The 25,682-nt window shown below is 45.7% G+C and overlaps 1 protein-coding gene across 18 annotated transcripts in view; it reads right to left on the bottom strand.

Moving 5' to 3' along the window:
- KLF9 (KLF transcription factor 9) overlaps positions 1–16,196 on the bottom strand; it is a 619,671-nt gene extending 603,475 nt beyond the window's left edge. For 3 of the 18 annotated variants that reach the window (XR_015946202.1, XR_015946201.1, XR_015946203.1), the window contains exons 1-3: positions 14,365–15,035; positions 6,296–6,856; positions 2,578–2,654 (exon numbers count right to left, since the gene is read on the bottom strand). Coding sequence is in view for 10 of the 18 variants with exons in the window: in XM_088653143.1 (XP_088509269.1) it covers positions 2,364–2,486; positions 2,578–2,654; positions 14,365–14,899 (735 nt within the window). In the remaining 8 variants the exon portion in view is untranslated. Of the gene's footprint in view, positions 1–1,953; positions 2,487–2,577; positions 2,655–6,295; positions 6,857–7,728; positions 7,876–8,046; positions 8,064–9,380; positions 9,462–14,364 lie in introns of those variants that run through there. The other 15 variants (XM_035099576.3, XM_088653144.1, XM_088653145.1 and 12 more) reach the window with 12 other exon arrangements.
- Between the last annotated feature and the right edge of the window lie 9,486 nt (positions 16,197–25,682).

Here is a 25,682-nt window from a genome sequence, read left to right as displayed (position 1 = left end):
GCTTGTTTTGGAGGTCTACCGCCACCGCCCTTAAATGCTGCTCTTTTTCCTGGAGCTCTCTCACCTGTTCCGCAAGTTGTAGCCGGTCGTCCTGGACCTTCTTAGTCTCCTCTTTAGCTGCCTTCAATTCTCCCTGCGCCTGCAGCGACAGCTGTTGCAGTTCTAGCTGGGCTTGCTCAGCGATCTGCCGCCACTTCTCCGCCTCTGACACGCTCATCCCGGCAACTCCAAAGTAGCCCAAAAATGATTAGGAGGTTGCTGTCACAGTGGCCGGAGTGGACTACTTCAGAGTAACGACGCTACGCAGCTCTGCATTTTATTCTTTTATTGGTGCTGCGTATTTACAGTGCTCAAGTCATTGCTATTTACACGGAGCGATGTTGTCAGTCGGTTTCAGAACCTCCTAATGGCTTTTGGCGCGTCTTTCTCCAACACAAAAGCTTTGGCAGACCCATCCTCTTGCCCCTCCTCTTCCTGCGTAATTCTGGAGTTGGGGGGATGGGTCTTCCCCCCTTACTTGCCCCTTCCTGTCCCACCTGGGACCCTGGCTCCTCTACCTTGCCTGAGCCTCGGACACGACTTCCTGCTTCCCCACTGGAATCGGAACTCTCCCTGCTTTCCCCTTTGCTCGGGGACGGGCTTGAACTCAGGAGGGGAGGGACTTCGCGATATCCCCTGTCCCTCACACTACCCTTCTCTTCCTAAGTCCTCATTGACCTGCTAGCAACTGTTGGATGGCAGTTAAAAAAGATAAGCAGAGCACAGCGGGAATTGGTTGTATTTCCCACACAGGAATGTTATTGGACAATAACTCTCTTCTTCCCTGACCATTGGGCAAGTTGGCCATGCTGGCAATGACTGATGGGAGTCAAACATCTGGAAGGCCACAGCTTTCCTCCTCCCTTCCCTACAGAAGAGACTGAGCTAGTGAATGGACACTGCTAGGCACAGATGTTTCCCAAAACAGCAGGGCATTCCAGGCATCTGCAAGTTCACTGGACTCATGGTGGGCTAAGTGCACAGGACATGAAAATGTTATGCCTCCGAGGATCACTATTCCCTAATGCCAAAGGAAACATATTGCCTTCCTTTCCCTGCCCTTTGGATTTCTCCTCCCTCTTCTTCACAAAATAACCCTTTTTCTCACCACCTAAAGACTCTAGAGTCCCATCAGAGCAACAGATTACTGAGGGCAGGGAAACCATAATGGAAAAGCCCGACCTCAGCTCACAATACAAAGGATATACGTACAAAAAAATGGATTTATACAAATCCCATGGAAAGAATTGTATTCATTGTGCTACATGGGGTTCTTATTGAGGGACTGGTGGTGGTTAAATACCAAGTACAGTGGTGCCTCGGTTTTCGAACGTAATCAGTTCCGGAAGATCATTTGACTTCCAAAATGTTCAAAAACTGAAGCATTTACTTCCGGAAAACTCAATACGGAAGCCGCGTGGCATGTTTGACTTTTGAAAAGCGTTCGAAAACCAAAGCAGTTACTTCTGGGTTTTTGGCATTCGAAAACCAAAACTTTTGACTTCCAAGACGGTCGAAAACGGAGGTACCACAGTATTAGTAACTGGCAGTCTCATATGTCTGTGGCCTCTGCACATTTGTGAAAACAACTATTACAACAGACTTTGAAGGTCCAAGAAAATGTGCCCAGATACTCTAGTAGTGCCATGTGGAAATGTAGTATACAGAAACATTTCTGCAAATATCAAATAAGCCATTATTAATAAGGACATCTTCATTCTATGGAAATGGTAGGTGGAGAGAATAACATTGCTGAGGTCAGAAACCAGGGTGGGTGGGTGCCTAGTGTTAGTGACCATTTATATATTTAACAGTGGTGGTTTTCATATAAAGTGACAGAAGGATAATTTCAAAAAATACGAGTTTTGAGATATGATGTAGTGGAGCAGTATCTGTAACAGATTCACAGAGATGACCAATACCAAAACAAATTTTATTTAGAAAAAAAACAATTAGATGGGTCAGGTGCAAAAAGCAGGTGCTACCATATTTACTTCCTGGGAAGTTCACTCTCTGCTCCTTGACAAGGAAGGAAAGCCATGAGAAAGCACAGACGGGATGCAGCCCAGCAGCCCAGTGACCATTCTGTACCTGTGTGAATTTCTACGGAGGTGGTGAATCCCACATCCACACCAGTGTCAGGAGGTAAAAGTGCATCTGTTTTCATTAGATTACTGTGAAACACCTCCTTTAGATATGATGTTGGATAGATTTTGGCAACACATTGCTTTCCTCTGGTTTATACAAGAAAGCTTATCTAGATGCCTTCATGAATATAGCAGTCTGCCAAACTGTCCCTGCCATGTTTTCTGAAGAGCAGTTTTCTATTTCCTTCTACTGAACTTGCTCAGGTATTTGGCCATTACAGCCAACCTCTGCTTCTCATTGTGACAAGTGCCCAGGTATTCAGCTTCCCTTCCAAAGCATTTCTGGTATAACAGTGGTTTCTAGGATGAGAAATGGAGGCAGTCAACAGGATTATTAATAATGCCCACAGAGTAGCAGAAAATCCAATAAAATAAAACGACTTGCATTCACCTTCTTGCACATATCAGCTTGGTAAGCAAGGTGCCAATTGCGCTCAGAGTTCAGCTTCTGCAGAGGGAAAATGGGTCCTATGGGGAAACAGAAATGGGGAGCGGAAGACAGAGCAGGTTAACAACAGCCCTGTATTTTGCCAGGAAACACTGTTGACCAAGAGCTCTAGATAGAGCACAGATGGGAAAACGTGTGGTTCTCCAGATGGTCTTGGACTCCAGCTCTTGCCATCCCCAATCAACATGGCCAATGGTCAGAGATGCTGGGTACTGGAGCTCAGCGACACCTGGAAAGCTCCATGTTGTCTTAGCCCTGCTCTGGAAGAAAATAAAAAACAGAGCTCCAGAGCTCTACTTCTATGGATGGAAACCATAATGTTCCCTAGGGGCAGGGCAAGTATTAGGCATACTCACAAGCTTGCAGTGATGGGACACTGCTGCTCCTAAAACTTACAGAGATTATGCCAGTGGCCTGAGGTAAATTACTGCCAAAGAAGGTCAGTTGTTTGTCTTGTACTTTACTATCCTGCAGTTGGCTGGCTGGCTGGCCGGCCTTGAATCTGCCTACTTGGCAACAGTTTCAGTAGATCAGCTGGAGGAAGGCCTGTAAATTCAAGTGAAGTCCAGGCGCAGAATCCCTGCAAACAAATGGCTGGTCTGGCAAATGCTGTGATGCGTCCACGTGGTAGGAGTATACTCCCCAACATTCATTTTATTACACTAGTGTACTCTAAGGGCACAGAGATAAGACCAGAAAAGGGGGTTAAAACCAAATCCTCCTGACAGCTGATACTGTTTGCTTCCATGCCTTGGCCATTGAAAAAGTGCACCACACATAAAGTAGTGCTTTAAACTTATTATGCTGCCAATTAGGCCGCTTTACTTACAAAAAAGTCCAAGAGGTAAATATAGAAGTTACAATCAAACACTGATAGCTAGATCCCCCGACCTGAAACAAAATGCTGCCCTGTGCCCTGCATCCTCTTCTTTTAACAGGGGAGCGGCTGCTCTTCAGGCTACCAGCAGCCAGCTATGCCATCTATGGGGCTCAAGCCGGCCAGCTCAGCCCCTTTCCCTCTCTTAGAGCCAGTGTGGTGTAGTGGTTAAGAGTGGTAGACTCGTAATCTGGGGAACCGGGTTCGCGTCTCCGCTCCTCCACATGCAGCTGCTGGGTGACCTTGAAGTCTCTCAGCCCCACTCTCCTTGAAGTCTCTCAGCCCCACTCACCTCACAGAGTGTTTGTTGTGGGAGAGGAAGGGAAAGGAGAATGTTAGCCGCTTTGAGACTCCTTCGGGGAGTGATAAAGCAGGATATCAAATCCACATTCTGCTTCTTCTCCTTCTTAGTCCCTTTCTCTTTTCAAACTGACACTCCACATTTTATGGCTCCTGGAGGGGACTAAGTATGCTCAGTCCCCATTGGGCTCTCTTTATTGAGGGGGGGGGAGGTATTGCCTTGTAAATACCCTGAGGTTCACTAGAGAACGCTGGCATCTCCCCCTTGTTTCTTAGTGGCCTTGCTTTGGTCCAAGTCTTTTCTGCTGGACTTCAACTACCTGAGAAAGAGTGCTAACTACATTTTAAAAATTGTGTTTGGGTGTTTATAATATTCAACCAGCAGTAAAATTAAAAATTAAAATGTTTCCCCAGAATGCTAATAACTTTATGAACTAAAATAGGGTTGGGCCCCTGGAGCTATTACTGGAGAAGAAATTCTATGGAAGTGTAGCAGCTTTTGAAAAGTCCCAGACTCCCAGCTCTCAAATGAATTTGGGGGAGCCACTCCCCAGCCCATCTTAACTGATACGAATGCAGAAATAGGGTTAGGGTCAGGGGTACAGGGAGACAATAATAGCTGATGACACTGCGTAGCCACATAGGGTTGACAGCAGAGGTAACAAGCCAATGCACACCTAAACCCCAAATCCAGAGACCCTAATCTGAATCCCAACCCTGGCTCCCTGGTCAGATCCAGAGGGGGTACATGCCCACATTCTGAACATGCTCTCCTCCCTCCCTTGTGGAGTTCCCTCTTCAGAGGAGGCCCAGGGCCATGGGCATAGCCAGGGGGGGGGATGGGGACAGCTGCCCCCTAAATCAATAAAATTCAATAAAAATACATAACAATCCTGGCTACACCCATGCCCCTTAAGACCCAAGAGCTTCTTTCAAGCTCAAAAAAGGTGGGGGAGCATTTCCCTTTAAAAAGCAGTTTCAGGGATAAGGGTGGCATCTGCCACCTGGGAGGGGTGAATGACCAGATACACATACGGAAGGCAAGTGTATGCTTCTCTATATCCTTGCCGCCAGCTGCAGCCTTAATGTTAGGAGTCATTAGGATACAGATTGAAAATGAAATGAAAACAAAACAAAACATGCACCATAAAGCTTTTATAGACATCTAAGGTGCAGTCACATTTGGGAAACAGGTTACAGTTATAATTTGCACCACAAAAAAGGGCTAAAGCATTTGGAGCTCTTTTAGAAAAAATATGAATTGGAGCATGCATGATAGACAATTTTTAAAAAGTGACTGATTTGAAGAAAATACAGAGAACTTTCTCTCCCTTTCATAATACTAGAAATACAGGCGCACCCAAGGATTAATGATTTACTGTGAATGTGCAAATTGCTGCTCCCTGCCCATGAGCAGCAACAAACCACAACCCTTGATTTAACATTGCAGATGCACCATGGATTGAGGTTTGTTTTGCTCATACAAACCACAATTGGCAAGTCAATGACACACCTTGACTTTGCAAAGTGGCTTGTTTGGAGCAAAACAGCAACACAACCCCCAGTTGGAATATCAAACTAAATCCTACATCACTGTTTGTTGCTCCCACTCACTAGCAAGGAGTAGTGAAGTGGGAGCAATCTGCGCATTCAAGGTAACTATTTACTATGGCTTACCATGATGTATCATCCGGGACGCGGGTGGCGCTGTGGGTTAAACCACAGAGCCTAGGGCTTGCCAATCAGAAGGTCGGCAGTTCAAATCCCCATGACGGGGTGGGCTCCTGTTGCTCGGTCCCTGCTCCTGCCAGCCTAGCAGTTTGAAAGCACGAGGTGCAAGTAGATAAATAGGTACAGTAAACGGCGTTTCCGTGCGCTGCTCTGGTTCGCCAGAAGCGGCTTAGTCATGCTGGCCACATGACCCGGAAGCTGTACGCCGACTCCCTCGGCCAGTAAAGCAAGATGAGCGCTGCAACCCCAGAGTCGTCCACCACTAGACCTAATGGTCAAGTGTCCCTTTACCTTTACCATGATGTATCACTGATTGGCAATAGTTTCAGGGCCGGAAAGAAAAGAAGTATTTCTTGCAACACAACCAACTTATAGAACTCAGCATATAACATGCTACAACTATTATCTGTGATAGCTAAATGGAACCTCAGTGCTTAGGCAAACAGCAGTGGAGCATGTCCTTTGTAAGCTTAGGGTGGGCTCCTCAGGGGCCTCTGGATGCCCACAGTTGTAAGCAGAATGCAGTCATCCTGCAGATGATTTATTGTGCTTCTATTTACAGTTGGGCGTCAGCCTGAGGCAGCTTTTAAACAAATAAAGAGAAAACTAAGAATGGAAAAACGGAGCTCTTAGAAAGGTTGCATTCACCCCATAAATAAAAGGGGTACAGGAAGAATGAATGAATGTCCCCACAATCCCCAAACTCAAAAATCCAGTTACCACAAACAATACAAAGAAAACACTCCAAAATACCTTGCATTCCTCTTTGTCGCCAAAGGCTTCTGGAATGTGTGCCATTCCTGTTTTCTTCCAAGAGTGCTTAGGGTCTTCTGAGCTCCTCCGCTGTCCAAGCACCCACCCACCAGCTTGCATCAGCACTAGGCTATGCAGTTCTTGTAATTACCACTTGATGCCTGTCCATCATAGCCGGAGATGTATCCAAATTGCCCATAAATTATTGAAGTCTCAATGGATGGGTGAGCAGTATAGGAATGTGTTCAGACTAGGATTTCTTCCATGTTCCAGAATGCTGCTGTTATCTCCCAATGTTTGGCACTGGCCATGCTACTCCTTCGTTCTTCTTCTGGCATGGACTATCCCAAGTAAATGATTCCTGGCTGGGCAACAGAGTCTGAACACTCAGTTCCAAAGACTCAAGATCAAGAATTCCACTCTCACTGAATCCAGAGGTTTACAAGCGTCTGGATACTTCATGGCCAGCTGGCAGCAGGTCTGCAAAGCATCCTTTTCCTTCATATATGTGATAAATAGTCAGCTTGTTAGGAACACACAGAAGCCACAAAGATACTGATGCTGGTGAGAAAGAAAATGCATTTAGATCCACGATATGTGCATTTCTAGAGTCAGGTATCTGCTTGCTAGGAAAACACGGCCCATAAAGAAGAGTGAATAGACCAGAGAAGCCACCGAGACACAAACCAGTAGCTTCATAGACTTTAGCACCAATATCTCAACTTTAGCAAAATTGTTTTTCTTACTTGGAAGAAAGAAAGGTAATTTGAACAGTGCAGGATAGCCAAGCAGCAAGAATGGAGGACCAGGTCTCTGGATTACTCAGGCGTGGATACAGCATTTGGGTTAGGTATCTACCTGTCCCTGTGAGACATTTCTGTTGCTGCACAGCTGCATTTTGTAATCTCTACAAGGATTCAGGAGTCTCCTGTATTAAAAACCACAAATTTCAGGATGGCAAGATGTTTCCGTTTTTTAGAAAATTAATATACTTAATATGCGTGCTGTTTTCAAAAGCTTCAAACTTGCTTCTTTCTTTGTTTTTACTGATTTACAGAACTGAGAAAGTTGTAACCATTTTTCTTTCCTTTTTGCATGAGTAAGAAAGAGAACCATAACCCACTGACTTTGCAAGATGCAATAAATACGCTGTAGATTGCTGTTCTGGCTCAGAAAGGGCAGGGTGACATTGGCTGGGCCCAAACATTCCTAGGCAGTAACAGTTTACATATTATAGGAGCCAGTCTACATATTATATGAGTCAAATATTTTGAAATATTAGGGAATGGGCTCTTTCCAAGCAATTGGAAAGTGGAAGGTCCAGATATTTGAATCTTCACTTGATTTCCAAAGCCATTGCAGTCTTGAGATGCAGTTCAGCAAATACTTGCCTTCTTCCACATGTTCTGGTCATCATCTCCAGATCCCTTGACCCCATGAAATATGACTGATGTTAACCAGTGGCAGGGCTTTTTCCGATGCCCAGCCTGTGGAACACTTTGCCAACTGAGATATGTCAGGTCCCATCACTTTATTGTTTTAGTCAGCCAGCAAGAACATAGTATTTAACACCTGCCAAACTAGTGAAAATGTTGAAAAAAGAAAAAGTAAATGCAATGGAGAAGAGAGATCCTTTTTCCACATTTGGTGGTCCTGTAATCAGGGAATTCTGGGAATTTAAATTTACAATAAATTTAAAAAGATATTTTTAAAAAATTCCCCAAAAAGCCCAAGGCATTCCTTTTGGGAATGGTAACAACAGAAGTCCCTAAAAAACAAAACAATTATTATATGCCACCACTGCTGCTAGAATCTAATTGGCACAAAGGTGGAGAATTAATATGGTACCCACCAAGGAAAAGTGGCAGTTTAAAATGCTTGAATATGCTGAATTGGCAAGCATAACGAACAGGGGAAGAGAAAAAGATGATAAAGAATATAAGGAGGATTGGAAAATGTTTATTGAATGTTTTAAGAACCAGTATAAACAAGTAAATCCCACCTAGCAGGTCTTGAGTAAATCCAGCAGAATAGGAGTTAATAGAATTTAACAGAAGAAGAAATTCGAAGATTAAAAATTTTGAATATGTGATGGGGGGGAGGAACCAGGAAAAGGGTGGAAGGGGAGTCACCAGGTATTTAGTCGTAGGTCGAGATTGGTATGAAAGTTGTACAACTGGGGGATGGAAGGAAGGGGAGGTGGGATGTGTGCCTTTTGTTTCTGTATTAAAAATTACCATATATATATATGGTATATACTATATCTATCTATCTATCTATATATATATGAACTTTTAGATGGTTTACAGTTAACACTACTTTAATTTGAAGGCTATTTTAGAAATTATTATTGTGGTTAGTTCATTATGTTAATAGTTCAGTTTCATGACTGTGCCAAGGAACAGGAACTGCAAGATATGCTTTAAAAGTTGTGTAAAGTTTTGATTTGTTAGCTGTATTGAGTTTCTTTTGGTGTTTTTAAATTTGGTGTTTTTGAAAGTTAAAATATAGAGAGAGGTGTGTGTGTAACTGTATATCTATCTACATAGATATAAATAACAAATATTATGAATATTTGTTCATAATATTTGTTCATATTGTTCATATTATACAGTGCTATGGGAAAGTAATATACTTGCTCAGAAAGATACTGCATGTTCATTTTCTAGGAAGCACAAACAAAAGAAAACAGAACATGCTCTTTTCTGCAAAGGGACAACATGGAGAAATAAATCATTAATACTTCCATTTTCAGAATGTCTATTTGTGGCAATTATAGTTACCAATTTTGGTGTGAAAGAATGAAGCTTATGAGTAACTCTGACTCTTATTGCTCACTGCTTTCATCTTCAATATGCATTTTATCCCCCTTAGGATACAATATGTGTGTTTTATACTTGAGATGAAGAAGAAATGAAGAGTAGAAAACAAAGTTTGTGAGGAATAGAAACTGTTCTTGCCATTTAATCAGGCATTATCAATATAGTATTAGAGTCAAATAGAATGCATTTCACTATTCACACAGTATTTTCACTAGCATAAGAGTTTTAAAAACAACAGGATTCTTGCAAAGAGAAATCCTTACTGTCGCGCCAGTCACCTCAAGTAGGCATTGTGTTCACAAGAGCATATCCTCGATCCATCCATTCACACACTGCATTTCTCCCTGTGAGTGAATAATAGGGGAAGGTTGGGACTTCTGATGTGGAAGACACAACATATTGTGAGAACTTTCTCTCAAACACAGGGTAGATGTTGAAACCACATGTAACTTCCATCTTATCCATGATAACTGCAGCACTTTGAACTTAATTACCATCATGGATTTAGGCCCAAAGTTCTATTTAAAAGATACCAATGTTTGCTTGTTTTTAGTGTGTATGCCAGAAACTAGAAGGAGACCTCAAATGGCACACATTCCAGAGAGGTAGCGGTGAGGCTTTCTAGAGGCTGCTGGACTGCAACATCCCTGAGGACTAGCAGGCTGCCTGAGGCTGATGAGAGCTCCACTGGGGATTGAGTGGCAATGACATCAAAGAGTACCACCAGTAATAAGTCAATTATAATTTAAATGATTTAAGGCATTGCCAAGGTAGTTGTATAAGTGTAAATACCAGTAGGATAGGAAACCATTATCTGTATTCAGAGCCAAATGACACATATTGAACTTCTCAATTCCTTGTTATTCCAGTTTTACCATGGAGTCTTGCTTTGAAGCTCCTATCCATTGCTAACTTTGAGATTTGGGGCTTTGTTTGCTCTTTTGTTATGCCACATGCAGCCCTCAAAGCAAGATGTACTTCTGACCCCAGAAGGGGGAAAGAGCCTGTTTGGGAGACAGCTGTAATGATCGTGGTTTACAGACCCATAATGCTTTGTTTAACTCTCTCACCTTAACTCACACACTATGACCTTCCACAACTTTCATAGAGACTTTCAGCATGATTAGGGTTACACTGATGCAGATCCCCCACAGCAGGGTTAGAAACTCCTAATGGCTAGGAGGGCCTGGTGTGCTCTGGTCCATGGAGTCACGAAGAGTCAGACACGACTAAACAAAAAAAACCAATGGCTCTCAAGTCTTATTCTTCAAATGACGGACTGACTGTGATTGATTCTCAGTTAAATATCTGGCCAGTTCAGATGACAACCTGAGCTCAGTTAAGAGCTTTGAGAACTCAAAGAAAAAAGTCACTTGATCCAGGGACAGCCCACATATATATTGGCCTATTCCAATACTTTTTCTTAATGGTGACTGCTCCTGTTCAGACTGCACAGAAAAAGCATTTTGGCTCCGGAAATTCATTCTGAAGGTGCAGAAAAAATATAACTTATAGAATTCTACAGGATGGAGTAGTATTGTGTGAGAACAGTCCAGATCCAATGATTCCCAGGCACGTGCTGCCAGATGGTGGAGATGACAGTTGCCATCCTGGCACCCCAGTGTCTTTGCTTGGTCGCAAGTGGTTGAAAGCCAGGTGCAAAATGTCCACAGGGTCCACAAGGACCATGCAAGTGCCTCCAGGCCCCCTTCCCACTTGGACATGGAGCAGATGCACCCTGAATCTGAGGAAGCCCCTTCAACTGGAATAGTATGCCCTGTGCTTGGGGGTAAGTTGCTCAGTACGGCTGCCCTCATAAGCCAGGGCACAGGCTGCTATGACACCTGTAGTCTTACACTGTATAATGAATAAATACTTACTGAAAAAACATTTTACTTGAAAGGGGGATTGAGCAGGATTCTGACACCGTTCTTGAGAATAAAATGTGAGAGCATGTGATATGCATTAAAAATGTAAGACAATGGAGCAGCCAAGGGCTTACCTGCACCTTATTTACACACTGGCTGTGAAAGGCTGGCCCAGAAAGCAAGTTCCAATGAAGAAAAGGGCCTATTTAAGTATACATTAAAAGTTGTACATAATAAAAGCAGAAATGTGCTTTAGAGAGAGAGAGAGAGAGAGAGAGAGATATCCCCAATGTCCAATGGGAGCCAGCCCAGGGAGTGGGGGCAGGCAGGCACCATTGAGGAAATGCCACCATACAGCTATGGAGCACACAGTATATACCATGGGACTCAAGGGATTATAATCGGGCAAGCAAGCTTTACACTCAAATATAGAGCCCAAGGGTCTTGCTTGCTAAGGACACAGACAAACCTTTAAACAAGGCTCCTTGGATTTTCTCATTAATACAATTGTATTCTCTCCCTCCCCCACTATAAATAAAAATAATTCAACTTTACACTAGAAAATGTGGGGGAATTACTAGCAAAGGGAACAACTTTGTATGGGGGGGGATATTTAACTACGTACTACAAGCTACTACTAGCTGTAACTAACTCAGTGATACAAATGAATTTCAAAGAGCAAAACAGAGCATAGAGTTTATTATTTCTCACCCAGAACACTTTTCCAGCTAGTGAAAGGCAGAGAACCAAATCCTTGGTGGGAAGTAGAACCTAATTCTGAATGTATGTACAAACCTAGCAAGTCAATTAATAATGCAAATAATTTGCATTCCTAACTTGCAGACCACTGAGCAGATGTCATTATTGGTAGAATATAAACCAGTGGCAGGTAGGGATTGGGGAGAATTTCACTCCAGTACACATTTCAAACCAAATCTATTAAATCCGTACTTTGCAAAACAGTATGATAACTGAAACATTTTAATTGCCAAAAGCACGTAATTCCAATCCAATCCAATCCAACTCTGATGTTACTGGTTCAACATTTAATATGGGCACCAAAGCTAGTGGGACAGTCTCAGGTGATGAACTTCTGCACATTCACAAATTAACTGGAACTCCTGCTCTACTAAGGAAACTGGCTGGTGCTGCTCTACCTCTTTTCTTTCCTATGTTCTGTGTTTTAACCACAGGAATCACTGTTGACTGACACACAACCCTCCTTTTCCTGTTCATCTTCCGGTCTGAACTGCTATACGATGCCAGTTCTGTCAGCAGAAAAACGGCACTGGGAGTCCCTCCCACAGTAGACAGAACTAGGCCAGAAAGACACTCCAGCGGGGAGTTCAGCCAGAATCCACATTCTGCCACTCCCTCCTGGAGAAAGATACTTTAGTACACAGATGTTTGTAGCACTACTGGCCTTGTGTCAGTTCCTAAAACTACGATCTCTTCCTCTTCCAGTTGGCTTTTCAGGGGGGAAGTTGTGGTGGGAAAATAATCTACAAGAAAAATGCTAATATTGAGCAACATGAGTTTCTCTCTTGCCTCACTCAGTCTCTCCCCTTACTAGGCCAGCTTCCACTTTTAAAAAGCCATGCAGATTGTATGCATCATGCAGTGCTCTCAATCAAACCTTAAAATCTAAAAACACAGCTTTTCGAATTAGAATTTTAATTGCTATGTTTTTATATTACTAAGTTAACATGCTGCAAAACTGCTATATCATCCAACTCAGGGCACAAAATATCTTGTTTTATGGATAATTGGGGTTGTGAATGAGAATTCAGCATTTACTTCCCCTCTCTCCCAGTCTATAGACACTGCCAAGGCAAGTGCCAGTCAAATGTAGGGTACACCCATGTCCAAGACTAAACAAAATATAGACACACATTTTCTTAGGACTTGCGTCCAAATGTATAAACACATAACTATGAAAGAGTCATGTTCTGCCACTGCCATACCACAGAAAAACATAGCCCTGTGTGCCATCATAGCATTATAAGAAGCTGCCAACACATGTGTGCACACAAATGGATAACAGGTCCTTTGCTGGAAAAAGTGACATTCACCAGTCACTTGGTCTTCCACAAAAGCTTTACTTAAACATGCACCTGCGAAGCAATTAATTTTTCTTTTGGTGATGCACATTGAACACTGCAATGAAAACCAGCTGTGTTCAGTAGCAGAGGGTGTGATCCTTACAGTGGGTTGGGTTCTAAACTGGGAATAAAACAGTAAGCATTCCCTTAGAAGTAACACTTTACTGAAGACACACTCAACCGCTGATTCTAATACCTAAGACATAAGGCAGGCAAGCAACATATCTCCATTCAAATGTCTCAAATGAAGATGGCTACTGTATTATGGAGGATTAAATGAAAACTGAAAGTCATTTCAAAAGATAGATGGGAAGGTTTCCAAAGAGAGACTTCACACACTTATCCCTTTCTCTGTCCAGTCAATTATACACAAAAATGCAGTGAACATCAGGATCACCCATGTGTCTTTTCACAAGAATTCAGAAAGGACGTCATCAATCCACAACAACCGCCAAAACCAGGCCACGCCCAGTGAGTTCTATGGAACCAATATGTGCCATGGAGGCCCAAGCAAATGCAGCTCTAGAAAATATGCTATTTGAGGAAACAGCTGAGGAGGAATGAAGTTAGCTTGCCATTCTCTAGTTCGCTTAATTGAAATATAATTCTAGGCAACACAATACAAGATCTGCAAGGAGACCTCTGGACAGATGCCCTGGCAAGAAGCTAAGAGTCATCATGAAATGCATCCCCTTAGTGCATACATCATCTTCAGCATGCCACTCTGTCTCCCCCTCCCACCCCTTGCGTTTCTTCCATCCTCAAATAAGCATTTTTGGACTAAACAGCTCCTCTACTGGCCTGAGCTTCTCAGTGTAAGCACACCTAAGTGATATACAGAAGCAAGAGAGAGGGGAGGGGGAAACCCAAGATTCAGTAGCATGACAAGCCAGTGAAAACACCCTTTGCTCTCCTCTCCCCTCCCACCCACCGTCTTGACGTGCCGTTTGCATCGACACCCTGTACCCAAACGTAGCCAGCCTGCTCTCTCGAGCGCTAGAGAGCAAGGCAAAGCTGCCAGGTAGAAACTGGCCGGGAAGAACAGGAGAGCGAAAATCATCGCCGCATCTTTAAGAGGGGTTCAAACGAGGACAACCGACATCTTTTTTTTAAAGGAAAAGCAGCAGCGGCAGCAAGAACAGAGCCCTGTTTGCCTTTATGTAACGGAAGCATTTCTGTAAACAGGTTGAGCTGTCCGGCCAGCTCCGAGTCCCTCCCAGCTGCAAGGTCCCCCTCCCTGCCCCCCACTGAGCCCCCCCATGGCACCCCAAACTAACCTGTATGCACTCTGTAGTGGGCTTTCAGATGGGACGATTTGCCGTAGACCTTGCCACATCCGCTGTAGGGGCACTTGTGTCTTTTTTCCGTGGCCAGCTTCCCTTTGGCGGGCGCCCCGCCGCGAAGCAGCGAGAGCGGGTCGGACCCGCTGCCCGCCTCCTGCCCCTCGGCGGGGCTGTGCGAAGGGCTCGACCCGGATTCGGTGGTCACGTCGCTGTCTGACCCCGCATCCTCGTCGGGGCTCTCCACGCTGTCACTGCAGATGGAGGGGGTCGGCAAGGGTCGGTATTTGTTCAGGTCCAACAAGCTTTTGGCAATGGTCACCAAAGTGCAATAATCCTTCCAGGCGTCCCTGGGGTCGTTCATCTCTTTGGTCACGGCGGCGGCGGCGGCGGCGGCAGCTTCGTCCTCTTCTTCCTCGGGCATCTTCAGCAGCTCCGCTTCCCGGGTCACGTCTGGCTGTGCCACGGAGCGGTTGGAAATGGACACCAAGCACTGGGCAGCCACGAAGTCCATGTACGCTACCGCGGACATCCTGCGGCCGCCGATCAGCCACGCTTCCCACCAGGGGAAAGGAGGAGTGGCGAAAGCGAGTAGATCCAAGGGCAGGAAGGCGAGGGGGGGCTTGGTCGCTGCCCGTCGGTCCGTCGCTGCCTCGGGGAGGGCTGGGTGGGTCGGGGGGCGGCTGGTTGGGGAGGGGGTGCTGCAATCTCCGGGCGGCTCCTTGCTCTGCCTTCAGGCTGCAGATCGCGGGGGGAGGTGCTCAGGCAAAAGGATCCACTTCCGCGGTTCGGCGTTTACATAACCACGACCATCCGTGCCCGCCGCCCCCTCCCCCCTGAGAAAAGCAGGGAGAACCGCCGCCAGCCCCACCTTTTGACCTCGCCGCCGCCGGTCGCCGCCCCTCCTTCGCGCCCGCAGATGCCGGCCAACTCCAGGGGAGATCGCGTTCGGATCCTGGAGGTTTTCCTGCCCTCCCGGAGGGAGCACGCGGGATGGGCTGCAATCTTGGCTAAGGCTGCCTCCTTGCGAAGAACAGTGTCACAAGTGGCGATTTCAAGTAATTCAAGTAGCACCGAGGGGGTGTTTCCCCCGCTCGCTCGCTCGCTCTTGCCCCTCCTCCCCACCCCGAGAGAGAGGCAAATGGAGCGGGAGGAAAAGAGGTCGGTGTTTCCAAAGCCCAGCCCCGAAGAGCTCCCTCGCTGGCTCGCGCCCGGAGCCCGTCCGTCCGTCCTCAGACTTGGCGGAGCCTCGTCGCGGCCGCGCTCGTCAGAAGGCGCCCGGCGGGAACCTCCGCCCCAGCGGCGACGACCGTGAGCTGCAGCCCGCGCTGCCCGCCCGCCTCCCTCTCGAGTCGCTCGCGGCTCTTCGCTGCTCCGGCCGCGTCTCGCTCAGCACCGACTTCGCCGAAGCCCATCCCGCGTCTCGCTCAGCGCCTCTCCTCCGCCGAGCCCCGCGCGACCCCCGCCCCGCCCGCCCGCAGCACCCAGGGGCGGCCGGGAGAGTGATGCTACTCTGTTTACCTTCTCCCGCTGCCACTCAGAAGGCCTTTTGGCAGGAGAGGCGGGACCGCCAGCCGAGGCCGCGGCCAATCCCGGCCCTCCCTCGCCAAGCCTCGTGCTACTCCCGGAGACGCGCAGACCCCGCTTAAAAGGGCGACGCGCGCCGTTCTCGGCCGCGCCTACGTTGGGGAAGTGCTCTGGCGCGGGGGGAGGGCGGGGCGAGCCTCTCCTCTCCTCTCCGGCTCGTTCCCCCTCCCCGCGTGGCGTCGCGCTGCGCCCGCTTAGGCCCCTTTCCCTCCCGGGCTCCCGGGGCAACTCTCCCCCTTTCTACCGCGCACCCCGCGAAAGAGCTCCAAAGTTTGCACTTTCGGCAGAGATCGGGTTAACTGGCCCACCCGAAGTCCTTATAGTCCCAGCAACCAGCGGGCCAATCGAAAGTGACGGGGTTGATGTCACTCGCAGTGGCTCCGCCAATCAAAAATACATGCCGAGCAGTTCTCACTTGTAAACTAGAGAGGTGGGAGCGAAATGAAAACTTCAGAGAGTAGGTTTGGCGGGGAGTGTAAGGGGATTATGTAAGCAGGAGCAAAAGCCTGTCCTTGCGTTCCCACAGATGGTGTGTTGAATGAGTATTTTATTAGATTACCTGGTGAGTCTTCAAGTCTCTGGTTAAAAACAAAATCTACCCTTGTGGAAATAGGTGCTCCCTGCCTTAATGAAGTCACTGCACAAAAGTACTTCAAAAGCAATGCAAGGGGTAGGGGAAGAACCAAGTTCATGCCTAGTGGACAATTAATATTTCTTCTTTCCATAGGTCTACCCACAGTCATTGCCTGGGCAAGATACCTCACTGAACTGTGGCAGTAGGCCACACAATTGCACAGGAATACACTGCCAAAGCTAATAACATCTTCCATAAAATCTTCCCAGGGTGAAGGCCCTGCCTCCAAGGCGATGGCATTCATGAATGAAACAATGTAGCACGACTGATATATGTGCCATGAGAACCATTTCATGCATGGTCTTAAGACCTTCCCCATACTTTATTTTCTTCCCTTTCTTCCATCATGGAACTCTAGGTATCTTGCATGTGGTTTGTACAAGTCCCCCATTAAAGTGATGATCACATCCAGACCTGCTTAGCTTCCTTAAGTTTACCATTCAGGGAACCCACCTAGGTGCATTCTTGTGTCATTGAATGTGCATAAAGGGAGGTGAAATGGTGGTGATAAAATGTGTGTGTAATACATATCAACAATAAGTCATTTTTTCCTGAATGGACAAGTCTTCTAGATACAGATAAGTAGCATGTGCCCAAAGTTGCAAAAGTAACTTAGAAGTAGTGGATGAAAATGTTGATCAAAATTCAAATTAAGTTGTTGGATTTCTGGTAACAAATTACCTAAAGTCATTCATCTAAAGATGGGATGAATTGAGGTGGCCCCATTTCCTCCAGGAATCCATTTATAAAACTGTCAACAGCAACAAGTGATATATGATGGAATCAAAGAATTGACTTAAAAGGTCATCTAGTCCAAGTTCCTACTCAGTGCAGAACTGGCAATGCAGGAGCAGAATCCGTGACATGTGGCCTTTCAGCCTCTTCTTAAACATCTCCAGTGAGATAAGAACCTACGGTACCACCTCCTGAGGCAGTTTGTTCTCCTGTCAAGCAGCTGTGGCCATTAGAAGTTTCTCTTATGCTTAACTGCTTCCTTTTAATTTTCACTCATTGGTTCTAGTCCTGCCTGGTGGAGCAAGAGAGAACATGTCTGCTCCATCTACACCAGGCAGCCCCAAACTGCGGCCCTCCAGATGTTTTGGCCTACAACTCCCATGATCCCTAGCTAACAGGACCAGTGGTTGGGGAAGATGGGAATTGTAGTCCAAAATATCTGGAAGGCCGAAGTTTGGGGATGCCTGATCTACACCATAAAGGTCCTTCAGATATTTGAAAACTATCATGTCTCCTCTTAATATTCTCTTTTCCAGGTTAAACATTCACAGCTCTTTCAATCATTCTTTAAAGGACTTGGTTTCCAAAATCATCCTCTTTGTTCACACTCCATTTGTTAATGTACTTCAAATGTCCTCCTTCAAATGTGGTGTCCATAACTAGACAGAGTACTTTAGGCATAGTCTTAACTGTGCAGACGCTATTACAACCCTGTGATTTGGGCACTATGTTTCTGCTACTGTAGCATCACATCACACTGCTGGCTCTTGTTCAGTTTATGATCTTCTAAGACACTTACATTATTTTCGCTAGTACTGCTGCCAAGCCAGGTCTCCTCCATCTCTTCTTTTTATATATATATATATATACCATTGATTCTTTGTATCTAAATGCAAACCTTTGCAATTATCGCTGTTAAATTTCATCTTGTTGTATTGACAATTCGTAGACAGAGATCCTTAGCTCCATCATGGAACTAAAGTTCCCAGAGTTCCAGACAATCATGTCAAACATTTTAAAATGAGTAATTTGATTATGTAATGCATTGAGTTGTTCATTATAATAACCATTGTCAAGTCCTAGTAACATTTCCAAGCTGGCTATTGAAGCAGGTAGATTTTCTAGCCCAATGAGAATGAACTTTGCTGTCCATTCAACATAGCACAAGGCTTTTTGTGGCCTTCCAAAGTCAAGACTGAGTGCTGCTCTGAAAGAGAATTAGGTCCCACACCCACAAAGAACAGAGCTCAATCCAAATCAACGCTGTAGCAGATCCCACTGCTAACCCCCAATTAATATGCAGCGGACTCACCCCGCTAACTGCCCCCAATTAAATAAAGCGGACCTACCTCACAGTATACCAATTACATACATTTCTACAATTTACCCAGGCCATCTTGTGAGGGTCTTGCGTGAGGGGAAACTTAATGATTCAGAGTCTTGGGAAGAAGCTGAAAAAACAAGAAAAGTTTTATTTACAGAGAGAACTTTGTGAAACAAGGTTGGGTCAGGCAATTCGTTCTTTCAGGTAAAAGGTAACTTATCATTTAAACTAAATACAAGGGTGTCACAGGCAGTAGTATGTGCACAGCTTTTCTTAAACTTCAGTTGCTAAAAATCAGTTGTTACACTTCAGGTAGATGCTCAGGTTTCCAGAATAGGAGGTAAAATGGTTTCTTGTTCCTTTACTTAGTTATGAGAGGTGTTAGTGAAACACAGCTTCCTTCACAGATTAGCAATTTGGTTCACGAGAGAGGGCCACTTTTCCTTGGTTCCCCTCTCTCTTTACAATCTCACTCATGAGGCATCCCAATTAGTATAACAGACCCAGGGGGTCCCCACAGCCCCTGTTATTGGTTTGAGGGTCTTCTTTTCCTAGGAGATCTCTGGCCTCCTGACTGGAGGGAGACCCAATAAGAAGAATGTCTTCCCACAGTTTCTTCCTCTCCTGCCTCAGACTCAACCCTCCAGTTTAAATCCTTTTTTACTTTCCCAAGATCCTCAACTGGGTCTTCCTATCTAAGCTGAGAGGCTCTTTCCTCTGGCTTTAGATATTCTCCTCAGAATGGATGTTCCACTCAAATCAGAGCCAGTTTTCCCTCAGACAAACCTTCTCCTGATCCCTCTCTCTCAACCTGAGCCCTATGTCTCATCCCAAATCAAGCCCTAAGTCTGTCCCTCAGAAACGGCTTCTTTTTATTTTCCCTCCTAAAGTGCTGGCTCCACCTCCCTCTGGCTGTCTGTCTTGGGAGCCAATCAGAGAGAGGCTCCAGCCCTCTGGTGGAATCCTGAGGGACTGCATCTCCAGATGCTGGTCTGGCTTATTAGCTAATCAGTTAACTAATGGACGGGTGCTCTCATTGTGGCAAAGTCTCTTGTGTAGACACTGAGCACAACCGACAGCTTTTGCTTGAGATGAAGTTCAAGTCAAGGTCATGAAAGGACTCTGAGATGGCTACTTGTGTCCCTGACCAGAATGAAGAAAACAAACCATAAGCTGCCTCCAGTGGAGGGACAAAAAAGAGGACTATAGTGATTTTAGGGTAAAGGAGTGACAAACAGGCCAGAGGGACACTGTGAGAGTAAATGGGAGGGAAGGGAAAAGAACATTCTTTATTCTTATAGAATATAAGCAAGTTCCAGATGAATGTGAAGCAAGAGAGAGTTAACAGCTTCCCCCTTCATTCATTTAGCTGTACAGAGCAATCTATACCTGTGGTTAGTGCAGATGCATTTTCCTGTTTTATGTATCTTCCCAGCAACCTTTACAGATGGGGTAGTGGAGCCTGAAATACAATGGACTAGCCCCGTGAATTCTCAGGTCCATCTCACAGTGCCTCTCTTACAGTTTGACTTCTTCTTAGTCTTTCAGCACAATGTGTTTGGGTTCAGAGAGATAAGAAGGCAGTGTGATGTAACGCAAACATTCATTTTCTTCCTGCTTCCTTTCCCATGCACCAAGGATAGAAGGAACTCCTGGACTTTTCAATTATTGCATCTGTGGTGCTAGGAGCAAAACCTCCTGGCTTTTCCATCCCTGTACGCTCTTCTATATGGGACGCAGGTGGCGCTGTGGTCTAAACCACTGAGGCTAGAGCTTGCCGATCGGAAGGTTCGTGGTTCGAATCCCCGCAACGGGGTGAGTGTTGCTTGCCCAACACTTGCTCAAGACTGTTAAGCCCACTATCAAGGTAAGTTACAAAGGAGAGTGACTTTGAGAGTATTGTCTTATTTAGGAGTTTAAGACATAATATATCCAACAGTTTGGAACTGGAACTAATGTATAAATATTAAATATTATATATCAAAATATTACAGTGCAAGTCTATGCATGGCTACTCAGAAGTAACTCCCATTGAATTCAGTGTGACTAACTTCTAGGTAAATGGCATTGGATTGCAGCCTTTATGACACCTTATAATAGCTATGTAAGGTAAAGGGACCCTTGACCATTAGGTCCAGTCATGACTGACTCTGGGGTTGCGGCACTCATCTCGTGTTATTGCCCGAGGGAGCTGGCGTACAGCTTCCAGGTCATGTGGCCAGCATAACAAAGCCGCTTCTGGCGAACCAGAGCAGCGCACGGAAACGCCGTTTACCTTCCCGCATTATCTACTTGCACTTTGATGTGCTTTCGAACTGCTAGGTTGGCAGGAGCTGGGACCGAGCAAGAGGAGCTCACCCCATTGCAGGGATTTGAACTGCCGACCTTCTGATCATCAAGCCCTAGGCTCTGTGGTTTAACCCACAGAGCCACCCACGTCCCTATGTAGGATGTACTAAACTGAATCCTGAAAACTTTTCAGAAGTCATATGATCCTTATCTATTCAGACTGAAAAGCTTGAAAATTTAAATGAACTGCTATTGTATATGGTTCTCCTGGTTGATGTTGCTTTCATTACTTATTCAACAAGGGTTGAATCATAAAACAATTGCAGAATATTAAAAAAAAAAAATTTCCTTCTGACAACAGGCTTTTGGTTTCCTTCATGAAATATTGGATAAAACTGATGTTGGACTGAAATTTCCTTTCATAGTGAAGGTTGATTTTTTTAAAAAAAAAGTTCCTTCCAGTAGCACCTTAGAGACCAACTAAGTTTGCATTGGTATGAGCTTTCGTGTAATCTGGTATATTTATGTTCTGAAATTTTACAGAGTTTTAGCACTGATATTTCAGCAATGCTAAAGAATATGTAAAAACCACATTATCACAAAGGGGTTCTATGATGTTCTGAGAGTGTGCAAGGTCTTTCAGTCTGAACCTTCAGTGACAGCAAGTGGTCAAGATGCGTATTGGTGAAGAGGCATCAAGTTCTTGGTGGGCAGAGACGACAACTCCGGCTAGATTTAGTCAGCAACAAGGGGGAAAGTGTTTAAAAAGATTCTAAGTATCAAGAACTTTGCTACTTTCGGGACTAGGGTCTTCCCCCCCTTGCTTGACCTTTAAATCATTTAGCTATAACTGCATGTATATTCTGCACTGTATTTATTATTAATCAGAAAAGAAAGACAGCTTTCAGTTTCAAATGCTTTCTAGGATCCATTGACTTTAGCGTGATGGAAGGTAGTCTAGGTTTCAGAGCATTCAAAATAGGTCAAAGGAATCTGAGTTCAGAATGCATCCAATGGTGTTTAAATAGCAATGTAGTAAGTGCCTTAGTAATACAGACAACTCATAGTTTCAGCTAAGAAAATCACATTTAAAATATGTATTACAGAACATGTTCCAGCTGGCAAAGTTACACCCTGTAGAAAAGAGCTCAATTTTAAAATAAAAGCTGTCATAATAAACTTGGACCTTGCTCTGGTAGTTTCTTTCCACACACAAGACCTGAGGTAAAAGTGCAGGGCTGGCTCAAGACATTTTGGCACCTGAGGCCATTCACAAAATGGCACCCCCTCCCCACCAGAGCAGGGGGGAGAGTGAAGATCTACTATATGAACACTCTTGTGTTACCCTCTCACATACAAATCCAAGGCCATCCTCTTCTCACATGGTAGGGCACCCAACTGTCTGTCCACATATTAGTAAACAGGTACTTAACAACCTAAAATAAATTTAAGTATATAATAAATAGAATAGTAAATAATAATAATAATAATAATAATAATAATAATAATAATAATTTATTATTTATACCCCGCCCATCTGGCTGGGTTTCCCCAGCCACTCTGGGCGGCTTCCAACAGAAAAATAAAACACAGTAATCTATTAAATATTAAAAGCCTCCCTAAACAGGGCTGCCTTCAGATGTCTTCTAAAAGTCTGGTGGTTGTTTTCCTCTTTGATATCTGTTGGGAGGGCATTCCACAGGGCAGGTGCCACCACCGAGAAGGCCCTCTGCCTAGTTCTCTGCAACTTGGCTTCTCGCAACGAGGGAACCACCAGAAGGCCCTCGGTGCTGGACCTCAGTGTCCGGGCAGAATGATGGAGGTAGAGACGCTCCTTCAGGTATACTGGACCGAGGCCATTTAGGGATTTAAAGGTCAGCACCAACACTGTAAATTGTGCTCGGAAACGTACTGGGAGCCAATGTAGATCTTTCAAGACTGGTGTTATGTGGTCTTGGCGGCCGCTCCCAGTCACCAGTCTAGCTGCCGCATTCTGGATTAGTTGTAGTTTCTGGGTCACCTTCAAAGGTAGCCCCACGTAGAGCGCATTGCAGTAGTCCAAGCGGGAGATAACTAGAGCATGCAGCACTCTTGCTAGACAGTCTGCAGGCAGGTAGGGTCTCAGCCTGCGTACCAGATGGAGCTGATAGAGGCCAAGGCCAGGGCCACACACACACACACACACACACAGTTTGGCCATATTCCGCTATCAGTGCTGGCCCAACACCCAATGACACCTTGGGGAAGAAGCATCCTTTGTGCACCCTCCTCTAATTTCCAATACCTTATTTTTAATTATGCATACACCCCATTTAATGAGTTCTGTGATTTGCAGACATGATTTAAGGGAATAAATTTGCATGCTAGGATCATGCCATGTAAACTGTTTATACCTGAAGTGATTAACTTTTAGCCCTACGGATATTGTTTAACTCTAACTCCCATCCTGCCTGACCTTTGGCCATGCTAGCTGTAGCTGATGGAAGTTGGAGCCCTGCAGATTCCCCAGGACTGGCTTGAGTCCTTTGTTTCTGCTTTTGAGTGAATAGTTGACTAGATAGCCTATGGAGAGCAGACATGGTACCCTCCAGAGGTTGATGCACTCCTGCTCCCATCAGCTTCAGCCAGCATGCCCAATAGTCAGGGATCGTGAGAGTTATGGTCCAACAACATGTGGAGGGCAGCACCTTGACTTCCTTTGAGATAGAGGATAGCAGGTGTCCCTGCAGACCCCATGCTGAACACACCAGGTGGTCCCTGGGGTCACCTGCCCCTACATTTGGCCTTGTCAGCAGTATTATCCACTGAGTGATGCTTATTCTAAAGAACCCTCTGACATATTCAACTTTGACATGTTTACTAGCTAGCACAGAAGGAGGACATGCAGGAAGAATCTACCGTAGCAGCTTTCCCCTATCTGAAGGTCCTAGGAAGGAAGGGATATGAATAAAAAGCGGGTGAGACCTTGGACATAATTATGGGAAGAACATTCCAAGGCGTTGGGTGGGTGGGCAAGAACAGAAGAATGTGAGATGAAGAGACAAAGAGGGAATTGATCCTGTTGCCTGTCTTGAGTGAGGCGAGGCATTATGAAGGGATGCAAGACTCTTTCTTCAGAACTGCCCCAGTGCAACTACTTCTGCTAATGAAACATTTTAAGAAATGTACTCTGTACAGGAAATCTGCAGAAAGCGGAGGCGGGGAGGGGCGGCAAAACACACCATTTAAGTGGTGGGAGGGCTGAAATGGTGCTCTCTGCCTTACAATAAGAACAATTCTCCACATCAAGGAATGTGAGCAAGTATTCGGCTGCTTGCACGTACAGAATAGGGAACTGGCTACGTGTACCACGTTTCTTACAATACGGAGAAGTTTAGGTCCCCGAACCGTCCCCGAGCCCCTCAGCACAACTTTGTTTGCCGAAGTTCAGCAGCCTTCGCCTATTTAATGCAGAGCGAATGGTGGTGGGGCCGCACTAAGCGACTGCACTGCAGGCTGCAGATGTACGTGCACCGAAGCCACACGCTGCTCAGGCAAAAGTACAGACATCGCCCTTTTAAAGCTGTTCTGCAGGCAGCAGAAGGGAGGAGGGGGAGGAGGAGGAGGAGAGTTCATCTGAGGACACAGTCCCAGTTCTCAGAAATCCCTTCGCTGCTGGAACATCGAGCTCCCTTTACTGCAGTTGAACAAACTGCCCTAGATTGGGGGCTGGTAAGCCCGCCCCCAGCTCGTGCATGAAGCTCAGGGAGCCCAGACCCACGTGAGCTGCACTGAAATTAGCACCTACACCTCAGAGACAGACAGAAACAGATAGATAGATAGATAGATAGATAGATAGATAGATAGATAGATAGATAGATAGATAGATAGATAGATAGATAGATAGATAGATAGATAGATAGATAGATAGATAGATAGATAGATAGATAGATAGATAGATAGATAGATAGATAGATAGATAGATAGATAGATAGATAGATAGATAGATAGATAGATAGATGGTGGGGGTCGGCAGGCAGGCAGGCAGGCAGGCAGGCAGGGGGGCGTGCACAGCAGAGCGAGCGAGGAACAAATGCTGCCTTCGCTGACAGCGAAGGTTGCTGCGTGACTTCTGGCCTCGGCCGTCATCAGCGTGCATGTCAGTCAGAGGAAATGCCGGATCACCGTGTCCCTTTTTTCGCTCTGGGGCGCCGGGGAAGCTGCTGCAGACCTCCTTTTCGACCCCCTGCGTGGGTCCCTGTACTTTTTTATTTTTAATGGCAAATGCAAGATCTGACACTCAGCCTGGCACGTTTGCTCGACATAAATGAAGTATTGCAATCAGGTGCCTCCTACACCCTCTCCGCCCCCCCCCGTAACAGCTCATAGGGAGGGCGGGTGGTTTGCTTGCGAAGAAGAGGAGGCCGTTCCTCCCCTCGCTTTCTCACGCGCGCAGCCACCTACTTGCGGGGGCGGGAGGGGGCTTCAGGATACGTCGCCCACGCGGGCTTAAGAGAGAGAAAGCGAACGGGCGAGGAGAGAGAAATAAATAAACCCGGGATGGTACATATTTATAAATAGAACGATTAGACATAGCAGTACACGCTGGGGGGCACCACAGGGCCCTCCGCTAAAAAAAAAAGCCCACCCCCCCAGTAGCACGCATGTACGCAAATGACACATTCGCAGTGATTGCTGCTGCTGCTGCCTGCAGCTTTTCCCTGTGAGTCAGAGGGATGCGTTTCCTGTGGCTGTTTTTCCCGAACA

Source organism: Zootoca vivipara, chromosome 10, assembly GCF_965207765.1.
Source record: "Zootoca vivipara chromosome 10, rZooViv2.hap1.1, whole genome shotgun sequence".
NCBI lineage: Eukaryota > Metazoa > Chordata > Lepidosauria > Squamata > Lacertidae > Zootoca > Zootoca vivipara.
Note: the sequence above shows the minus strand (reverse complement) of the source record. Positions and strands in the feature narration are given on the sequence as shown.